Source organism: Fukomys damarensis, unplaced genomic scaffold, assembly GCF_012274545.1.
Source record: "Fukomys damarensis isolate Sample0158 unplaced genomic scaffold, DMR_v1.0_HiC HiC_scaffold_14, whole genome shotgun sequence".
Classification (NCBI taxonomy): Eukaryota; Metazoa; Chordata; class Mammalia; order Rodentia; family Bathyergidae; genus Fukomys; species Fukomys damarensis.
The window spans coordinates 840484-862043 of NW_022900926.1; the positions used below are offsets into that span (position 1 = coordinate 840484).

Below are 21560 nucleotides of genomic sequence, written 5' to 3' on the forward strand. Positions count from 1 at the left end.
CGACGCTGGCCAGGGCTTTACCCCCGGGACCCCATGTCTCTAATCGGTGCTGTTCAAGGGTCACCCCAGCCAGTGTCTGGTGTGCTCCTGGTCTCACCCTTCCTCATCCTGTATTGTTTCTCAGGCTTTGGGCACCGTTGCTAAGTGCAGCCAGGTGGAGAGGATTTCCATGTGGTCTGAAGGTGGCGCCTCACACGGAGCCCGTGGAGACAGGTGGGATTGAATTGGGTCTGTGAGGCTCAGGTGAGCGGAGAGCAGGAGGAAGGACGATGGTGCCCTTCCATATCTGGTGCCTGGTACCCTGTGTGCGTGACCCTTGACACTCCGTGGCTGCTGCAGTCCTTGGTGCAGTTGACCCTTTAAGTTTAGACTGAGGGAATGAACTTCATAGGGAGTTTTTATGTGAATGGAAATTCCACACCGATGTGGCAGGCACGTTCCTGGGAACCTTGTGTCGGTTCTGTGGACTCTCAGGCTTGTAGGGGAAAGGCACACACAGAGGTGACAAGAGTTTGGGAGTGAAGTAGGAGGATGAGAAAGGGGGAGAGAGGAGATAAAGGCGAGGAAGGCTCCGAATGATAGGTCTGAATTTGTCAGATCCTGAGTGCATTGGCGTTTCCCTAATGAAGTGACAAGACTGAATAAGAATACTGATGTGAAGGAAAGAAAATGTTGTACTTTCTGTTCGATACCTCAAATTACCTGTCTGCTCTAGAGAAGCAACAACTTGGCTTTTATCTTTAAATCTCTGTCAGATAGCCAGACTTAAGTGCAAGGTTGTCAGATAAGTTGTAATCTCTGGCTGCCCTGTCGTCTTCCTGGAAGCAGCAGGGAATCAGGAGCCTGTGGTCAAATGATGATCACCCTGTAAAGTTTAATGAACTTAGCAGCTGACATCATGGAGCACAGACCCCCAAACTAGTAGAAATTGTGAGTCTTTCAGGAGATGGCACAGTCTTGGACTGACGCAGTCCCTCTTTCCTGGGGAGTAGAATAAGTGAGCTAGAGTGGAGATTAAACACAGTAAGCAGTGTCGTGGATTGTGATGATTCTTTTAAATCAGGTACTTTTCTTTTACTCTCCCAGTAGGAAGAAAATTTTACAGTTTAATCATTTGAGTTAGAGACTGCTTCCTAGCACGGATTGTGGTGTTGCCACACTTCCTTGTTCTGGCAATTCTTGTCACTGACTTGTGACATGTCTCAGGCATCCTGAGTCATATTCACTGGAAGAAAAATGGTAACATGAAGAAGTCAGGTTAAACTGAGCTCTGAGCACTGAAGAAAGGAGTAAGAATGTTTTCAAGTGAGTGGATTTGAAGGGATTAGTGTCCTTTGGTGAAAGCAGTTTCTTTACCGAAGAAGAAATAAGGGACAGTTTAATTGCTTGTGTAAGAGACCTGCAGTTTACCTTTCCTTGTTTTTGATTGATTGATCTGCCCATGCATAGATGACAGGCTAATTGTCTGTTAAATACCAGGTCCTCTTCTGGTCACTGGCATCCAGGCGGCAAACAGGACGGACCTCCTGTGCTGGGGAGCCTGAGCTAGAGAGGGGAGTGACGTCTGAGTGAGACCCGGCAGGAGCAGGTCGAAGTTGGACTGGGTTGTCTAAGCTTGTGGGAATGGGGTTCCTCAGAGGCCTTGTTCCCAGCAGGCTGTTGAACACTGGCACCAAAGGAGGGTGGGGAGCTGTGAACAGCATAGGGAAGTTTGGTGAAAAGTTGGAGAATGAGGTACGATGAAGCCTTGGGAAACTCTTCTGCTTATCTGTTTTGTAAAAAGCTACCCCAAAGTATAAAGTTTCAAAATAGTTTAACCTTGGGTTTTTTTGTTTTGTTTTGTTTTGTTTTGTACTGGGGATAGAACTCAGGTCCTTGTGCTTGCATGACAGGCAGCAGCACCACTGAGCTAAATCCCTGGCTTAAAATAGTTTATATGTTGGTTTAGTTCAGCTGAGCAATTTTCCTTGGGGTCAAAGTTGCAGACAGGAAGCTGCTGGGGACATAAAGTTTTCTTGTCAAGCGTCTGCTGTCTGGTTTAGTGCGGCTGGAGGAGAGGAGAGCAGGCTGGTGCCTGCCTTTGTTTGCAGGGTCGCTCCACATGGCTGGAGTGAGCTTTCTGGGCTGTCTGACTTCCTACAAGGTGGCTCTCTCAGGGCCGTCAAGGTTATTCTGTCCATTGTGCTTCTGGCCTTCCTAGCTTCTCTTACCACTGTACCCGTTACTGCGTTTGCATTTCCAACACTCATTGTTACCCCTCCTAGAACACCCTCTGTTTTCTGGCAGATGGCTGCGTGCCAGTGGGACAGTGCTTGCCATCCTCTGTGAGTATCTCCTGTCCCTCTCTTGACCGCCGTTCGTATCTCACCTGCCTCAGAATCTCCTCAGGACAGTGTCTGAGGGATTTCTGTCCCCTGCCGTGGGTATGTGTGTCCTGTGTCTTCCTCAGTGACAGTGCCACAGATGTTCTCTCTCCTCATGCCTGCGTCTCCTGGTGTGCGGTGTGGTGTTAGACCTGTGCCAGGGTGGGCAGAGTATGTCCTGATGTTCACACAAGGGCCGCCTTTCCTGCAGGTAAGCAGTTTCTGTTTCCTGGTATTGTGCCGGTGGAGTTGCTAGTTTACACTTGGCACACTGACACAGACTATCTTGGCAAGTATGATTTCTCTCCTTATGCTGAAAGAGGCCTGGTAGTGTTGAAAGTCCAGGTGAAAATTGCTCATATTGGATGTGCACAGAGCACAGACCGGGGTGCCTTCCTTCCCTCTTGAAGACGCATGGGAGAGATAGCTGCTGTTCTTGACCTTCACCTCCATGTCCCAGGCCTCCTGGTTTCATTGTGCTAAAATGTGCTCTGGTCCTTTTCTAACAGTGGTCTGGCTCTGTGGCCAAAGATTATTACTGACTTCCATCTTCAGTCTTTGTTCTGTAAACTCTTGAAATGATTTCATTCTCTGAGTGCCCTTCTTTTTCACTATAGTGTCAGATATCTGTGCTAACATAGTGTTAAAGTAGTATGTAAGTATGGTTTTGATGACTCTTACTTTGTACCAAGTACTGTAAAAAGTGTATTAAATCTTTAGTGGTTCCATAGATGGAGACAGAATGAAAAAGCCAAGATCCAGGTCTAGAATGCATACCAGATTTTATCCAGAGACTTTGCTCTTAACTGTGGTGTAGTATTGGTTTCTGCTTTCAGAGAGACTGGCCACAGCAGTAGCTCTAGCACGGTGACTGCTTATGCTGGGCCGGCTTAAAGCCCTGGAGAAGGGTTCTTGCCTGCAGGTGGTAGGAGTTATTTATAAAAGAAACTAAGGACAAAGAAGAGTTTCTTTACATCACCATTGGGGACACACCTTTCAATCAACTCAATTTAACTTTATGGAACACCTGCTCTGTGTTGTACTGTTATTTTCTGAGAGGAGCAGAGGCTTTTTATTTTGTTGTTTGTTTGTTTTCTTTTGAGACAGCGTCTCACTGTGCAGCTCAGGCTGGGCTTGAACTCACCGTGTAGCCTAGGCTGGCCTCAGACTAATGGTCATCCACCTGCCTCAGACTCTTGAGGGCTGGGATTTCAGGCTTGCACCACCATGCCTGGCCAGCAGCATTTTTAAAATCCACTTTCTGAGCTGGGGATGCAGCATTGCTGCTGCAGGGAGCTCAGCCATCGAAGTTTCCCTGGCGCTGCACCACCATCACAGGCCTTTCAGAGGTGGGGGGTCCTTAGTTCACCCATTTTAGCGTAACTGTTGTTCTCTGTTGTTCTGTGAGTAGCCCCAGGCGCTCTGTTGAAATAAATTGTATAATGGTTAGATTTATTCTGTTATGACTACTTTGGGCATATAAACTTGTGCTGGAGTTTTCTTTCAGTAATTAAATAACATGTTTTCTTCTCCAGAGGCCCCTCAGTAGTGTTGCACTGTCGTTGAATCCTTGGAAAAAGATTAGGGTAACCACTAGGTAGCTTGTCTAGGTGACTGTTTTTTTTCCCCCTCATTGAGTTTATTGGTACATTTTAGGTATACAGTACAGTTACATTCATCATTGGGATCTTGTACCTTTACATGACAGGTCTTGGTTCTCATTTTTTCCCCTTGTCCCCGCCCTCTCTTCACCCCCTCCTTCCTTCCCCCTTTACAAACACTTTATTTCCATTTTTTCATTTTCTCATATTTTGTTCTAGAAAGGCAGGACAATTGGAAGAGTGGGTGTTTATTTACAAATAAGTATTGCTTTAATTCCATAGCTGGTGAGATGCTTTTTTCCCTTTTGTCTTTATGGATTCACATTAAATAGTATAATGTCTCTTTCTATGGAAGGATATGAACAACCACAGCAAAAGTTCTAATTTTAGATTTAAAAGAAGATACCAGTGTGTATTTTAGAAGACTATTTTTTTAGATTTGCTTATATATATTTGATATAGATTTTAGAAGCTCTGAGAAATGCAGACAAGATTTGCTGTGTACATATGTCCTTAAAATTCCTCCACTTGGTTGGGGTGAGGTTAGACTGAGCATTGAGACCTAGCCATCATTCCCAATGTCATTTTAGCTCCTGGTGGAGATTTTAGGAACCCCACTGAGGACCCAAAAGCAGTATGTAACCTAATGGTGGATTGGGCACTGTTCATTCGTCTCTGACGTCTTGCTGCCCCTGGCTCTGTGACGCCACCTGTGTGGGGTTTTCCTTCCCCACCGCGTGTCTTTCCTTCCTGTCTCACTTCCCAGTGGGCTCTGGAGATTCGACTATTGCATCTTCACATCTTGTCTTTCTGCTCAGCTCTGCTTTGTGACCTGAAAGCAGTGTGAATAAATGGTTTGGCTCTGTCTCCCTGGAGGGTAATGCTGCCCGTCCCTGAGGGGCTCTCTGTCCCAGGGCTCAAGTAGCAGCTATGCGCCAATGTAGTTTGTGTTTCCAGCCCTGACTTCCTTTGTGTTTTTAGTCTTCTGTACGCAGTTCCTCTCCTGAAATCTCCATTTGTCTGTTATTGGGCAGCTCATGTATCTAACATGTCCAAACCAGTAGTTGAATTTTCCCCCAAACCTGTGCCCTCATATTTTCCACATACCATGCAATATTACTACCTTCCACCCAGTTGCTCAAGCTAGAGACTTAGAGATTGTATAGAGATTTCTCTTCTACCACTCTGCACTTTTGCTGTCAATAAACTGGCCTCCATAGCCTCATTTCTTAAATGCACCCCAAAGCTGCCAATCGTTTTGGTCTCTGCTGCAGCTACTCAAGTTTGAGTTACGATCAGTAATGTTTCTGAGAATGTAAAAAAGCTTGCATTTCACCCCCAAAGTTTTTGTTGAAAATACTGGTCATTGGGCTGGGGATTTAGCTCAGTGGTTCGGTGGCCTGCCTTGCAAGCGCAAGGACCCGAGTTCAATCCCTGGTACCAAAAAAAAAAAAAGAAAAAAAAAAAGAAAAGAAAATACCGGTCATTGTAGTCTCTGAGGCACAGCTTCCCTAGAATAATACTGTATATCTTTTCTGTAGATATTTCATACTGTTTACACTTGGGAAATTGGCTTTATGAACTGTGGTTGCAGGGTAAAAAACATAATGTGAAATTCCTGAAACTGTTTCCACGAAGGCTTATTTTAGATTCCCAGGTCATTCACAAATACCCATTGCCCATGAAACTACCTCAAAAGCCTTAAAAGGTTTTAGAAAGGAAAAAAAATAAGTAGATAAATATAAAAAGCTGTATTCCTAGGTTTTTTTTTTTTAAAGAAACTCTTGTAAAAGATGAGTTTTATTAATAGAATTCATCTTTTTTAGAGGCAAATTTCACAATTTAATACTATAGCGAGTTTATCATTGTTCCCTTATCAGAGTTCAAAATAATTACTGAATTGAACAATAAATTCAGGGGATCTGGCTTTTAGGCCAAATACTTAGACCTTTAAAGACAGTTGCTTGACCTTTCTGTATCTGTTTCCAAATCTTTTAAAAGATAAAATGAGACATTTCTGGAAGTTCAGTACTCTATAAGTATTTTAAATGTTTTTCCTAAGTTTCTTGTCCTGAATAAATGTAGTCTCCACTTCTTTTCACATAAATAACTTCTGTGATAGGTCCTTTTATTCCATCATTTTGCCTTTAGTTTCTAAAAGGTAAGCAGTATGAATATGATACGAGAAAAAGAATCTGCACATCGCGCCATTCCTACATTTCCTGTTTCAGAGTCAGTCACCCCTATGCTGCCTTTCTGCTTTGGGGTGTAGGGTGTGACTCTTGAACCCAGAGTACAGTAGCGAGTGGTGACACGTGATCACAGGTGTAGTTAGAGCTCAGGTCTTGGGGGGCCAGGCCTGGAGGACAAGGAGCATCGGTCCTCATCTGTTCATTGGAGCCCTCAGAACCCTCTTCACCTGGCACACGCTCTGCCACCAGGCTGGACCTCAGACCCCAAAACAATTTTACAGATTTCGGCTTTTCATCTAAATCTGCAAAGGCAAAGGTTCTTTTTAAAATAACTGTACAAATCTTTATAAAGCATACTTTGTAAATGTGCCTCTGTAATATTTTTCCATTATTATTATTTTTAGACAAGATCTCATGAAGTAGTTCAGGCTGGCTATATAGCCCAGGCTGTCCACAAACTAATGTTGATCCTCCTGCCTCAGCTTCCTAAGTGCTGACATTACAGGCGTGTACTTCTGGGTGACTGTTTTTCCTTTTGAATAGAATTTCTGTTTGTGTGTGTGAAGTATTGCTTTTATTGTGAGAATTTGTTTGAAACGTAAAAAAGACTTCCAGTGACGTGTCCCTTTAGATTCTGTTGTTAGGTAGCATTTTTGTTCTGGCACTAATAGTTCTGTGTATTAAATAAACATTGAAGGCCTGTTGAGTGGAATGCTGCTTATGGGGAAACTGATGGGCAGGTGACGCTTCAGCTGGCCTTGAGATGAAGCTAGAGATTTACAGGTGTTGGATGTTAGCCTAAAGGATAGGGTTGGAGTCTCTCTCTCTTTCTTCTTTCTTCTTTCTTTTTTTTTCCCCCTTGCCCCCTCTCCTCCCTCCCCCACCCCTATTTTCCTTAATTCTAGATTAAACCGGGTCCCCCTCTGCCCCCATGCTAGGCAAATGCTCTACCACCGGCCTACATGGCTGGCCCCTCCCCCTATAAAATTCGGAGACAGAGTTCATTAAATTTCCCAGGCTAGCCTTGCACTTGTGTGGCACTATGCCTGGGCAGCTCCATCTATTTTTGAGACTAGAAGGCACAGGCCTATGCTAGGGGAAGAGAACTACAAAGAAATAGGTTCATTTGTTTCATAGGTGTGTATTGAGTTACTTTGCTTGTTGTTAATCCAGAGTGTTTTAGGGGCCATTGAACATACTGAAGTTGGGAGATGCGGAGATTGAAGGTGTACCCTGAGATGAGCGTTGTGCCGAGGACTGGGCAGTAAGTAGTTGGTGCCCTGAGAAGGACAGCTGCCGGGAGCAGCACTGTGGGGAGGGTGCTTGGGCTTTGCCTGGGAGGTTGGGGCTGTGGTATCTAGAGCAGACATTGGAGGCAGAGGGCGGACTTCCTGCTGCATGTACTTCCTGTCCTCTGCTGGACTACATCCCACCCTGCGCGTGGTTTATGCTCCTGTTTGTTTTAAACTTGATGTGTGTTGAGAGTGGCACAGAACTGTGAGGGAGAGAAGTATGGAGGGACTGGAGATATTAGAATCAAATCTTGATCCTGTTTCCATTCAGAATGTTAATGTTTTATTCTCAAATTGTATTAAGTGATTTATATTAATTTTTGGCATCTTAAATTTGCACTCAAGCTTTTGCCACTCATTTGGCACTTATCCTGACCTTTAAGGGCTTTGGAGTCCTGTTGAAGGGCTGGGCTCCAGGAGGAGGAGTCCGTGGGCATCCAGTGAGGTTGGGGGAGAGGAACCTTACCTAGAGGAAAAGGGAGAGGATAGTCCTCTTCCCTCAAAGCACCTTTGTCAGTTTGAAAGTGGAAGGGAAGCTGGGTGATAACCAGTGGTAACGCTTCGGGACACTTGAGTCCAAAGAGCAAAAGGAGGCAGAGAGGCAGCTACTTGACTGACTGTCACCTTGGGGACTGGGTTGCCTAAGGGAGCAAGGTTTCGGAAAAGCTTTCCTCGCTCTTCAGTCTACGATAGGTCGCACTGAATGAACTGGCAGAAGAGAAGCTGGGGTCTTCAAACGGGGGGGGGTTGGGGGGTGGCAGGACCTCCTATGGAGCGGCTGTCAGCAGGAGCAGTCTGGTTCACGTGGGAGACAGAATCTTTACCGTTTTGTTTGTAATAAGCTCATATCTTGGCTGGAACATTGTGGAACTTTTTCTTTTGAAATCGAGGAATTAGTTTTAAACTAAGACATTTTTGAAATTCAGGTGGGTTCCTGAATTAATACCTGTAGTACAGACCCCACAGCGTGTGTGGTTTCTGTCCTTTTTCAGTTCCTGCATAGATACTTGGAACTCCTGTGGCATTTATAAGCCTGTATCATGTTTCTTTGTGTCCCTAAAGTAGCATGCATTTGAATTAGTATTGCTTTGAGGCAGTGCTTAGACACCCCACATCTGTTGCATCACTGCACAAGTGTTATGGTCCTACAGATTGCTATTCACGTAACTCCTGATGTTAACCACTTTTCTTTAAAAATTCTGTTACTGTTTAGGGACATACTTTCATTCCCTCTTGCTCTGCTTAGGAGCATTTCCAGTGTTCACTTTGATGTTTGGAGGCTTGCAGTTTTTTAACTGGAGTCCTCACCTTCTTCCTTTCTCTGTATTCGCCTGTTCTGTGGAGCTCTTACTGTCCTGTCTTGTCTGTGTGCCCCACTTCAAGGAAGTGACCCCATCAGTCTCTGATGGTGCCCAGCTGCTGTGTGGGCCGAGAGCTGACACAGGAGATGACCTGCTCAGGTGTGTGTCCTCCTTTGTGTCCTGCCTGCACTTTCTGTCACCAGCCTTCTAAAATTGAGTTATCTCTTCCTTTTAACAAGTCCTTTTCATAGATTCCCCCACTTATGAGAGAGTTTATTCTGTGGCCTTGGAGAAGACAGGATGTTCCGAGTTTCCCTGGCGAGACCCAGGTGTCAGGTGCAGCACTTCCTCAGTTGAAGTCTTGTCTTCATTGCTCCACCCGTTCGTATTGGCATCTGCGGCTGGGGCATCCCTGTGCTCCGGCAGCCGGGTTCTCTCCTAGAAACACACAGGTCCAAGCAGTACTAAGTGCTTACAAGTTGCTGGTTACCTATCTGGGAGGCGGCCTGAAACACTCAGAGCTGTCCTTCACTACTTTCTCCAATCCTTTGCGTCAGCAGCCTCTGTCTGCTGAATATTGTATTCTGCTTTTTCGTAAGCATTTTCCCCATTTAGTGTCTTCTCCATTTTCTTTCTAACATTCTCAGTTCAGCTCACTTGAAATCTTGCTTCTTTACAAAACTTCCTTCCACCCAACGAGCCTGCTTTTGTAAATGCTGATGTTTGTGTATGGTGAATTCTTGGCTCTTAAGTTTCTTCTCCCAGTGTCTGAGTGAGAGAGTCCGACCTGAGAGCACAAAGTATGAACACGCAATAAAGGCCAGGAAAGCAGCAATTACTAGAAAACTGCCTCTGAAAATGCTTAAAAACGAGGAGAGCTCTGTTAGGTTTGTGTGACATGTGTGTCACAGATTTCCATGGCTCTCGGTGAATGATGGTAAAGTGTTGACTTTCCTGTGCGTGGAGGATCAGAAACTAGTTTTATTATTTTTTTTTATCTTTGAATTTACTCAATTTTGGTCATGTCTCTACATAATTCATATTAGTTTTTCATTAAAAAATCAAAATGAGATGATTAGTATTAATGCACAGAGTAAATCCGCAGAGAAAATATGTTAGACTGGGAGCGATTCTTGGGAAAGCCCTTTAAGGGCATTTTGTTTCTTAATCTGTAAATAAAGATTTCTGGTAAGTGGGCTCTTAAAATTCCTTTCTAGGTTTAAATTTTGTCATTTTCCCATCGCCAATAAGTAGTTAACCCTTGTTAGTCTCTTGTGTTTACAGATTTTGTTGTCCTGTTTGCCTTTACCTTCTAGTTTAGGCTTAGTCATTATTGATTTATTTAGAATTTATTCTGTTCTGGATCTAGTGATCTTTTCGCAGTGAGCATCCATTAATAATTCAAGCAGACAAATTAACCTAGTTATGATTTGTTTTCTCTTCATTTTTAAAGGTATTTTCAAAAGAAATAATTCCAGACTGATGGATGAAATTTTAAAACAACAGCAGGAACTTCTGGGCCTAGATTGTTCCAAATACTCACCAGAGTTTGCAAATAGTAATGACAAAGATGATCAAGGTAAGCATGAGTAAAAATTGGATATGTACAGGTAATGTCTGAAGACTCAGGTCTTATGTTTCAGGTTATACTCTTTCAGTGTCTTCTCTTTCATTTTGCTGGTAGTCTTTTATGTCATCATTAATAGATTTCAGCTTCTTTGTCTTATTCAAAGATAACTTCCAGAGAAAGATAAAATAATTTGTATTGATATTAAAAAGTGAACACATGTTAAAGATTTTATTTCAGTCGCAAATTTTGTAACTGGTTCAGCAGAGAATCTAAAGAACAGACATATTCATACATCAGGAAACAAATGTGTAAACAGGGGCAAAACTGATTTAGGAAAGATGGTGGGAACTTCCAGACTAGAAAGAATTTGCATGTGTGGAGATAAAAAGTTTGCATTGATAACAGTTTTCCTAGAATCATCAGTTGTAAAGTTGTTCAGTGCACTCAGATGTGTATATTATAGATACTACATACATATTCCATTGAAATAGTTTTTTTTCAAGTCTTCACTTTTTTCTTTAATTCTCTATTAATAATTGTACTATGTACATGGAATTTTAGATGAGTAAATATTGTTAGCTGGCTTATAGTTAAAATTCCGATTTCCTAGAAGATTTATTCACAATTCAACTCATTCTGAGCCCTTGAAAAGGGTGGCAGTATATAAATGTGAGTGTGGTTTGGGATTTATTGGTCCTTTCACAGGAGAATAGCTAAGTATGTCTTGGTATTGAAACTGAAGGTGTGATTCTTGTTTAAGAAATCTATTTTATTTTGGCCTGACCTTACAATTTGGTAAAACTGATTTTCAGAATAGTAGAAGAGTATGTTTTAACAGTGACTTGTTTGTTTCTTGCTCCAGTTTTAAATTGCCACTTGGCAGTGAAGGTGCTGTCCCCAGAAGATGGGAAAGCCGACATTGTGCGAGCTGCTCAGGACTTCTGCCGGCTGGTTGCCCGGCAGCAGCAGAGGCCTGAGGACCTGGACGTGGACATGTTGGACAGTTTGATTAGTGAGTCACAAATACATGTCTGCTTTGTTTCAAGGACACAGTGTGAAAGGAAGTACACGTACAGTACTTAGGTTTCTTTCATAATCTAAAACCTACTTTTTGTTGTTGCTACGCTTTTAATAGTACTGAAGTTTAAAGACTCACGTATGAAAATGATTTTGAGATAGTGAAATTTATAGTAAATTCACTTACATGAGAAGTTAATGATAAGTGAAAGGGTGTGTGTGTGTGTGTGTGTTCCCATTTCTGAGGACTAAACCCAGGACCTTAGGCGGGCTAGGCAAATGTTTTCTTGCTGAGCTGTGTCCCCAGCCCAAGGAAAGGATTGTGAGTTTTTGCAATGGCAAATATTCTTATATTCTTGGAAATAGGACTTCTGCTTGTCAGCCTTCTTCCTTCTCTGTCTCCCTTTCTTTTTAGTTGAATGTTCTGTGAAGTGTGAACATAATGGCTTTTTAAACGCAGTTCCAAGAATATAATTTTGGGGGTGGTGGTACTGGGGATTGAACCCAAGGCCTTTGCACAGAGCTACATCCCCAGCTTTTTTTTTTTTTTTTTTTTTTTTTTTAAAAGAGAAGTTGCACTGGCTGGGCTCAAACTTGTGCTCCTTTTGCCTCAGCTTTGCAGAGTGCTGGGATTATAGGTGTGTACCACCATACCCATCTCAAAGAATGTAATCTTACTATCACACATATTCTTTTTTTAGTGTTCTGTTATGCTCTACATATAACGGTCAAATGAATCTCTACATTTGTCACATTATACCAAAATAGAACCTTATGCATATGTATTTTCAACAGTTTATGAAAGACTGGTTAGTTATTCTCTCTCTAGCTTCTGTAGGAACTGTTCACTTTTACTTTATGGTCCTTCTTCTAACCCCCCCCCCTTTTAACCTTTTTCTGGTATCGGGGATAGAACTCAGGACCTTGAGCTTTCAAGACAGGCAGTGGAACCACTGAGCTAAATCCCTGGCCCTTAACTTTTTTTTAATGAAATATGTAAAAAGATCAATAGAAGTCAAGTTATTCTCATATTCGGACAAAAACACTATTCTACCACGTGACAGGTGGGTAATGTAAAATGAATGTGGTACATCTCAGTAAGACTTTTCCATCTATTATGTCATTACTTATAATTAACAATATAAAAGTTTACACTCCTTTTAGTTTCCATTTAATATATAATAAAAGCTTTATGGTGTAATATTCAGTACAAGTAATCTGAATGCATATTAATCTGTAATGGAATAATGGTACTACTCATCAGGAAAGGGAGGAATTCTTGGTTCCCTTCTGGAGGTTACTTTTCTCACGTCATTAGGATGTATGTCTTTTTCCTTGCTCTTCTGCTTAGAATGAACATGAGCTTTTTCTTTGCTCCTGCTTTGATCACTTCCAGTCTGACAGTGGCAATTGTAGTGCTATAACCTGCCAACAGTGGGCATACCAGCATTATTCTTGATCATTTTTTATTTTTTATTTTTTGGTACCTGGGATTGAACTCCGGCCCTTACACTTGCAAGGCAGATGGTGGAACCACCGAGCCAAATCCCCAGCCCTATTCTTGATCCTTTTGAAGAAAGGCAGTCTTTCTAACAAACTCACACCCATGAATGGCTGTCAGTGCCATGTAATTCCAAGACATTCACTTACCTTCATGCATAGCGTCCATTTACCTCATTTACTACTCAGCATTTCTTGTCTCGGCTGTGCACTTGAATCTTCAGTCTCTGCATCATCTTTGACCAGTGAAATATAGTTGACCTCGGGCCTCGAGTCACTAATCCTCACTTGACACTCCCCCTTGTTTTCCTGTCATTCTGGGACCGTTGCTCAGAGATTGCTGGGATAGTGATTGTTACTGCACTCTGAGGCCCAACCCGGGAGCAGTTTATGAGGGCGTCCTGAGCTGGGGTCCTCGGCTGGTCTTCAGATAGCCTGTGGGAAAATGCTGAAGTGTTGGGCCCAAGTATTTTACCTGGGGTTGTAGGGCTACCCTGAAGTTAGATGCACACAGTCATTACACTGACTCGTGGCAGTCCTGGTACTGTCACTCCCAGAAGTTTCCTTCTGTGTTCAGTGCCCACCCCTATCTCCCAAGGCAGGCCACGCCTGGCTTGCTTTCTGACTTACTTTTGTGTGTTCTTTACCTTCCTTTGTTTGCTCATCTATGTTGAATGTGATAGTAGTTCATTACTTTTTATTGTTGAGTATTCTTTTTTGTTTGTTTGTTGAGGCAGGGTCTCCCTTTATAGTTGAAGCTGGCCTCGAACTCACTATGTAGCTGGCAGGCTGGCCTCAAACACATGGCGACCCTCCTGCCTCAGCCCTGTAAGCCCTGGGATTACAGGCATGTGCCGGCTTTTGTTGAGGATTCTTGTTTATGGATAGACGACATTTTGTTTATCTGTTCATCAGTTGATATACATTTGGTTTATTTCTGGGTTTTTGTTTTTTGTTTTTTGTTTTTTTTTGGTTTTTTTTTTTTTTTTTTTTTTTTTTTTTTTTTTTTTTTAGTACTGGGGATTGAACTCAGGTCCTTGTGCTTGCAAGACAGGTGGTGGAACCATTGAGCTAAATCCCCAGCCCCAGGTTTTGATTAATACTGATAAAAGTTTTTGTGTGGGTATGTTTTCCTTTCTTGGGGTACCTACCTAAGAGTGAATTGCTGGTATTCAACTTGTTAAACACTACCAAACTGCTTTCCAAATAAGATGTATTTTTTATATCCCTATATGGTGTTACCTAGTTTTCCCTCCCTCCCTCCCTCCCTTCCTCCCTCCTTTCTTTCTTTCTTTCTTTCTTTTTCTTTCTTTCTTTCTTTCTTTCTTTCTTTCTTTCTTTCTTTCTTTCTTTCTTTCTTTCTTTCTTTCTTTCTTTCTTTCTTTCTTTCTTTCTTTCTTTCTTTCTTTCTTTCTTTCTTTCTTTCTTTCTTTTTCTTTCTTTCTTTCTTTCTTTCTTTCTTTCTTTCTTTCTTTCTTTTCTTTCTTTCTTTCATGTACTTTGGCCATTCTTGTGTGTTTGTGTGGTAGTTCTTTCTTTCTTTCTTTCTTTCTTTCTTTCTTTCTTTCTTTCTTTCTTTCTTTCTTCTTTCTTTCATGTACTTTGGCCATTCTTGTGTGTTTGTGTGGTAGAATTTTCTTGATGTTTTATTTAACATTTCCCTAATGACTAGAGAACATTTTTCATGTTTCAATTTGCACAACTATGTCTTGGGTGAGGTGTCCAGATATTTTGCCCATTTTTATTTAATAAGTCGTTTGGTTATTGAATTTCAAGAAGTCTTTATATATTCTGGATACATGTCTGTTATCATTAGCAAGATACAATTTACAAATAATTTTTCCCAGACCATAACTTTCTCATTTTCTTGGTGATTTCTTTCAGCATTTTCAATTTTTATGAACTGCAAATTTATCTTTTTGTTTTCCTTTTATGGTTCATGCATTTGGATTCATATGTAAGAGATCTTTGCCTGATTCAGACTCAACATTATTTTTATTTTCTTGTGTTTTCATCTAAAAATTTTATAGATTTTGCTGTTACATTTAGGCCTTCAATCCATTTGGCTTAACTTTTGTAAATGACATGAGGTGAAAGATACTAATTGTTTTTCTATCACTATTTGTTGAGAAGACTAGTTTTTTCTTCCTCTGAATTGCTGTGGTTTCTTTGTTGAAAAATAGCTCAGACCGGGGATTTAGCTCGGTGGTTCTACCGCCTGCCTCGCAAGCATAAGGACCAGAGTTCAATCCCCGTTACCAAAAAAGAAAAAGATAAAAAAAAAAGAAACATAGCTCACCATAGCTCTATGAGTTTAATTCTGGGCATGCCATTCTATTCCATTGGTCTGTATGTCTATCTTTATAAAATCTCTCTTTGATTACTGTAGTCTGTCATAGCAAGTTCTGAAATCAGGTAGTGTAAAGCTTTTGGCTTTGATTTTTTTCCCCCAAATTCATGGTCCTTTGTGTTTTTATTAAATTTTAGGGTCACCTTTCCAGTTCCCAAAAATAGCCCTGTTGGGATTTTGGTATGGATTGAGGTGAATCTGTAGCTCAATTTGGGGAATATTGACATTGTACAATAGTGAATCTTCTAATCCATGAAAATCTATTTCTTCTTTATTTGAATCCTGAATTTTTTGTCACAACATTTTATAATTTCATGGTTTAAAATTCAACTTCTTTTTATAATTTATTCCTAAGTATTTTAGTCTTTTTTGATGTTATCAATAATGGAATATTTTCTTAGTTTTATCTGCAGATTGTTGATAGCAGTTGGAAATACAAGTATTTTTAGTACTGATTTTATATCCTGTACTCTTCCTAAAATTCACTTAAAAGTTGAAGTACCCTTTTTGTAGAGACAATTTTCTAAATATAAGGTCATCTCATTACAAATAAAGACAGTGCTGTCTGTTTTCAGATTTTAGACTGTTTCCTGTTCTGCGTAGTATAGTGGTCATTGGTGGTTTGTACACTGGTTGTACTCAGACACCTGTGTGAGGCTCTAGTAGTCTGTGTGGAACCAAAAAGTACATTCCGAGTTGACACTGGTTCTCAAGTCTCCTTGCCCTTTGCTTTTCCTGGGCTCTCTTCCTGCTCTGGCCTCACCCCCGCCTAGGTGGGCAGTTTTCCTTGCAGCTTGGATATAGAATTCACGTGCCTTTATCTCCAGGACCTTCCTGTTGATTTTGTGGTCTTGGGAGATACAGCTCAGGCCGATAATACTTTTGTGTTTTCTTCCCTGACTAGTAGGAATTTGCATGTTGTTTTCTTCCTCATGGCCACAACTTCAGTTTAAAATTCAGTCCATATCTTTTGGCAGCAAGAAGCAAATCCTCTAGTTTTGTTGTCATCCCTGTGCTGCTAAAACTATTTCTCTGCGTTGATTGGGAGTAGAAGTCTCAGTCAGGGAGGCCATAGACTCTTGCCCTTCTTATCTGAAGCTCTAGCTGTTTATTTTTGAGGCATAATTGCCTTTTAATGGCTGTTTATGCCTAATTAACGTGTGTTTATAGGGAAGATGGTCACCTCTGCACATCAATATTATCAGAAGTTTCTTCTTTTTCTAAAGAGAATTGCTTTTGAGGTGACAGAGCGGTATGTGACCTGCATACACCATTTGCTCCACTGATGTGGACTGTGTGGGGCCCTTTCATGGAACTGATTCCTCCATGTTACTGTTGGCCAGGCTGTCCGAGGAGCTGAGCTTTGTTTGACACTGTGTGACAGACTAGTTGGTGGCAGAACTGTTAGAACTCAGACTTTTTAGAGTGCAGTGTCACGTGTCTCATCCCAGCGACTCTTCCTACTTTACTTTTAAGCAGTTGAACTCCCCATCCCCACCCTCTCCATGCTGGATCTTACATGGAAACCAGTTCATAACACATACAAAATATCTGGGTACTTGTCAAGTCTGGGGTGCAGCCTTCTGTTTCCCTTTGAAGTTGTGTGGACTCTGGGAAGACTGGAAAGCACCTCACTGTATAGCTGGAGTTGGGCCCTGGGAGAAGGAAGCGGGGAGATACTTTCTCAGGCCCTTTTTGTGTCTGAAGTTGGTCCGTACATCGTGGTCCATATAGTTGTGCCCTTGAGCATTGCCTTTCCAGGGTGCCAAGAGAACCCCCATGCTGAAAAAGGATTGAGTGTGTTTGGGCTATGCCCTGGATTTAGGGTGAGTTTCGGGTTGTCCGCCTTATTAGGTATTAGTCCAGTTACATGGACTTCGAGAAAATCTCCACATTTGGAGTGGACATAGCTACCAAAATACATATTGAGGATTGTGAGAGGCATGAAAATGGAGGTAAAGCTCCTGAAAAGAATGGACCCATCATATAGCAGTTTTGCCCTTGATCTTTGTATGTGTGTAAGTGTAAGCAGTAAGTGTTAATTTCACATGTGTGTCTTTATTTCCAAGGTTCCAATCATTTCCCTGATCCTGATTTAATATTGAAGTTTGGTCCTGTGGACAGCACATTAGGCTTTCTTCCCTGGCAAATCAGACTGACTGAGATTGTGTAAGTAATTGAAAGTATACTGACTATGTTTCCACTTGGCAAGTGTTGGGCCTAGCACTGCGCTGGATCTGGTGGGAATTCCCGAAGAGCTATGTCACCACATCTTTACTTCCGACTCTTTACAATGTCAATGGCAAGATAAAAGACGTACATAAAGAGACACAAGAGAGTAATGGTTGTGCAGATGTCTGGTATTGGCACTTACATCTCAGGAGCTGAGGATTGAGCCTGAGTGGTTGATTCACAGAAATCATATCCAGGGGGACATATCCAGGGTGCGTAGTAGGTGTAGAAAGTTTGTATTTAAAATGCAGGCTGATTGTAGAGTGGGTAGGAAGGGAAATGAAGGGAAAGCTGAGGCGCATTTTTAAAGAAGCAGGATGTGGCTTGGCCAGAGCAGAAGGTTAGCAGTAGTGTGCTGAGGGTGTCAGAGTCAGGAAGGCTTTTAGCACCAACCTAAGGAATGTGGAATAGTAGACCGGGAGGTTTAAGTCTCAGTCGCAGGTGGGTGATAGTGCTATTGAGAGGGAACTAGAAAGTGAAGGGAGCACTCATGTTGAAGGGATGATGTGGATGATTCTGAGGCTGTGGTCAGTGTAGGTGGGGTCACTTAGCGGGGCAGATAGCGATGTAAAGTTGGTGACTGGATGAGAAGCCAAGGTTCAAGATGTTCATTTGGGGATCATCAGTACCAGGAGGTCGTTGGACCTACAGTTATGAAGGGGTCCTTTAAGAAATGCAGTCTTAGAGGCAGGTGGGAGGAGAAAGTATGGCGTGGAGAGGCACAGGAGAGCACATACTGTGGGTCAGAGTGAGAGAAGGTTGTGTGAAGCTGGTCCCACCACTGCACAGGCAGGGAAGGTGGGAGGAAACATGGTTCACCCAGGTCTTGACTCTGGGTGTCCTTGGGGCCACATGTGCCTGCCAGTCGGTTTTCCCCAGGGTCTTCCAGGTTATGCCTTTCACGTGGGCTCCAAGAATGGCAGCGGTGATACGTTGGAGTGTTAATTTGAGAGCGGAGAAAAGTGTGTGTTAGAGCAGATAGATCTTGGTATGCAGCTCCGTAATGTGACTTTGGAAAGTGCAGCTTCTCTGTTTGTGCAGTTGACATTGTACCATGAAGTTGAGGATCAGCATCTGCAGTGGACAGCAGATACCTCCCTCACAATAGGCTTCCCTGCCGTCAGGCTCGCCCTTTGTCTTCTCCCCATGAGACGGAGGCCTGTAATGGGCAAGGAGTGCGTCCTGCTTCTGAGGTGCATCTTGGGGAGTGTCAGGAGATGGTAAAGAATATCACAGGTGGAAGATGCGGGCCTTGAGGAGGACATGGACACGGCCTGACAGGAGCATCCTTCAGTGTCTTTTGAGGGCATCGCTGGAGTAGATGACCAAGGCATAAGAGCGGTAGTGGAGATTACTGAGATGTTACTTGATGCCATTAGGAGATTTTGATTAGGAATTTTTTTTTTTTTTTTTTTGGTACCGGGGATTGAACTCTGGTCCTTGTGCTTATAAGGCAGGCCACCGAACCACTGAGCTAAATCCCCGGCGTTGATTAGGAATTTGAAGTGGTGACTTTTTACAGAATTTCTGGCAGTCAGGAAGGATGACAAAAAGGCACATTTAATGAGTGCCCCCAGAGTCTGGCAGGCGGGTGTGGTGTGTGACCTGGAATGCTCAGTGTGACCTGGCTTGGGTTTGACTCTTGTATCACTTGGAGTTTCCAAGGCTCACTATAAAGCTGTAGAAATTAGTTCAGGTATTTGCCTAAGGGAGCCTCCTGGGCAGGGGAGCCCTCTGGCCATGTATTCATTCTGTCCTTACCCTGTAATAGCTCCGGGAGCCCGGGATGGGGAGCCCTGGAGGCAAAGGTTCCCTGCTGCAACACACACGTCCGGGATGCTGGGAATGACCTTCACACGTTGGCCTCGGAGAGTCTGGGGTGGGTTTGAGGGAGATGGTTCTCCATAGATCTCCAGCTTTGACTTAGTCCAGTTTAACAGGGTATGAAACCAGCTCTCTGGACCTGCTCTTGTCTTCTTAGGGAAAGAAGGGCAGATTCATTTGCACTTAAAATTGCTTCATGGTGGGGTTTCCAGTGTTTTGGTGGAGACAATTTGGCATATTCTGATTGTAATTTGTCTCCTCCTGTCCTTCCCCGCTTTTTGGTCATTGTCCTCTGCTTTCCCCACCACATTACAGGGAACCTCTAATGGGTTTTTCTCTGTGTTTCCTTTTCAGCTCTTTGCCTTCCCACCTAAACATCAGTTATGAGGACTTTTTCTCTGCCCTCCGCCAGTACGCAGCCTGTGAGCAGCGCATGGGGAAGTAGTGATCCCTGGTTGCTACTTTCAGGCTTTGGGAGAAGAGGACCTGGGGGACTCTGATGTTTACAGACACCTGCGAAACGCTGTATACACCTAGTTCATATTCCTCATAATTTATCAGCAAACACAAAAAAGTGTCTTACTTGAGATGAGTGTGTGTATGCGCGTCTGCGTGCGTGTGTGCGTGCGTGTGTGTGTGTGTGTGTGTGTGTGTGTTTGTGTAAGGAAGTAAACTTATAAATGGGGGATGTATTGGAGAACAGTACATAAACCTACACCTTGGAGGAATCGCCACCGTCTTCGGAGCTGAGATTTCAGATTGGAAGTATTCAGGCCCTGCCACTTCCCTGTTTTTGTGGGGAGTAGAGGGATGGATCAGAGCTGTTTTGATTGTTGTTTGTGGGGGAAGGGAATAATTTTGTTGAGTCTTTCCTGGTGACCAAACTTTAATTTTCAAGAGTAGTATATGGACTTAATAAATGGAAGTCTTCTCGTTTGACTGCGTTTCCCACGAGTGGAGTTGGGACCACCCAGGTTCACACGTGCCTCCGTGATCATTTCGGACTTCACTGTAGTCAGTGCAATTTGAGAATGTCTCTCAGGGGTCTTTGGGCTGTGAAGAACATTTGAAGAAAGAGCTCTTTACTATACTGAAATGCAGAGTTGTAAAAATTTAAATATTGAATTAGGCAGTGAAAACCAAAAATGAGTAAATTGTAATAGTAAAAGTAAAGGTGAAACTTTTCCTTAAAAAAGGAAACTTTTAATTCCTTTTTTTGTTCGGTGCGTTGTGTGCTATATAGCATCCAAAGTTAGTAAAATATTTTCATTAACTGCTCTGAGCATTTAAAAGAATTTGGAATAGCACTTTCTCCAAAAATCAACTTGTTTCTCATTGGGATAACACCTGGAGTTTATTCATCAAACCCTTGTTGAGACTTTGCATAAAAGATGAAGGAAGATTGAGGCCTATGTGGGAAATAAAATATTAACCAAAGTCTGCAAAAATAAGTTAATATTCTCTTTTGTGACAGAGAACAGCTCTGGTTCTGTTACTTTATAAATGAATCAGTCACTTCTTGGGAGGTGTTTAGTGTATTTTCCCTCACTGCTGACCCTGGGACAGACACGTTCTTCATATTTGATGGACTGTTTTCAGATTGCTGTCGTATCGCAAACCTCGCCATCCAGAACCATACACTGAGAGTGGAGTAGCCTGCGTACTCAGAAGTCTGAAAAGTAGCAGACAAAACTGGATTCGGAAAATATGGTTTGGAATTGCTTGTCAGATTCTAAAGCGGTGAAGAATAAATGTTTCAATTTTGGATTAAAACCATTTATGATTTTAAAACTACACTTGAAATAAAAATGATTAAACTAAATTTTGGTCCAGTGACATTACTTTGCACTTCATAGTTTGTAATTTTTTAAGTCTTTAATTTATTTCCACATTTTGTGTGAAGCTACAGCATATCCAAACTATTAGAAACTTCCCGTTTCTGTTGTACTTAGCAGTTACATCCCGTTATTTTACTTAAGCCTTTTGTATGATAGACGATGTAAATGTCATTTATAAATACTTGGCAGTATGTACAGCTTTAATGAATTTATTGGGCCCACTTGAAGAAGGGAGTTAATGTTTGTTAAAATGAAGTTAAATAAATTACCTATTGGGATGCAGCCCAAATCTTTACAAGATTGAGTATTTGATTTCTTTTTTTAATTTTGTGGCACTGGGGCTCAAACCCAGGACCTTGCGCTTGTGAGGCAGGCACAGTGCCACTGAGTTAAATCCCCAGACCCAAGATTTAGTGTTGTTTTTCACTTTTCTCCTCTTCCGCAGTACTGTGTGTTTATTGAAGCTGTAGTCCATGTTCT

General features: G+C 42.3%; 1 protein-coding gene across 1 annotated transcript; it reads left to right on the forward strand.

Moving 5' to 3' along the window:
• Positions 1-10159: 10159 nt before the first annotated feature.
• On the forward strand, positions 10160-21214 carry Nus1 (NUS1 dehydrodolichyl diphosphate synthase subunit). Its single transcript, XM_033763195.1, has 4 exons — positions 10160-10328; positions 11182-11331; positions 17256-17355; positions 19597-21214. The coding sequence occupies exons 1-4, from the start codon at positions 10175-10177 to the stop codon at positions 19685-19687; spliced, it is 495 nt and encodes a 164-aa protein (XP_033619086.1). The 5' UTR covers positions 10160-10174; the 3' UTR covers positions 19688-21214.
• The last annotated feature ends 346 nt before the right edge of the window (positions 21215-21560 follow it).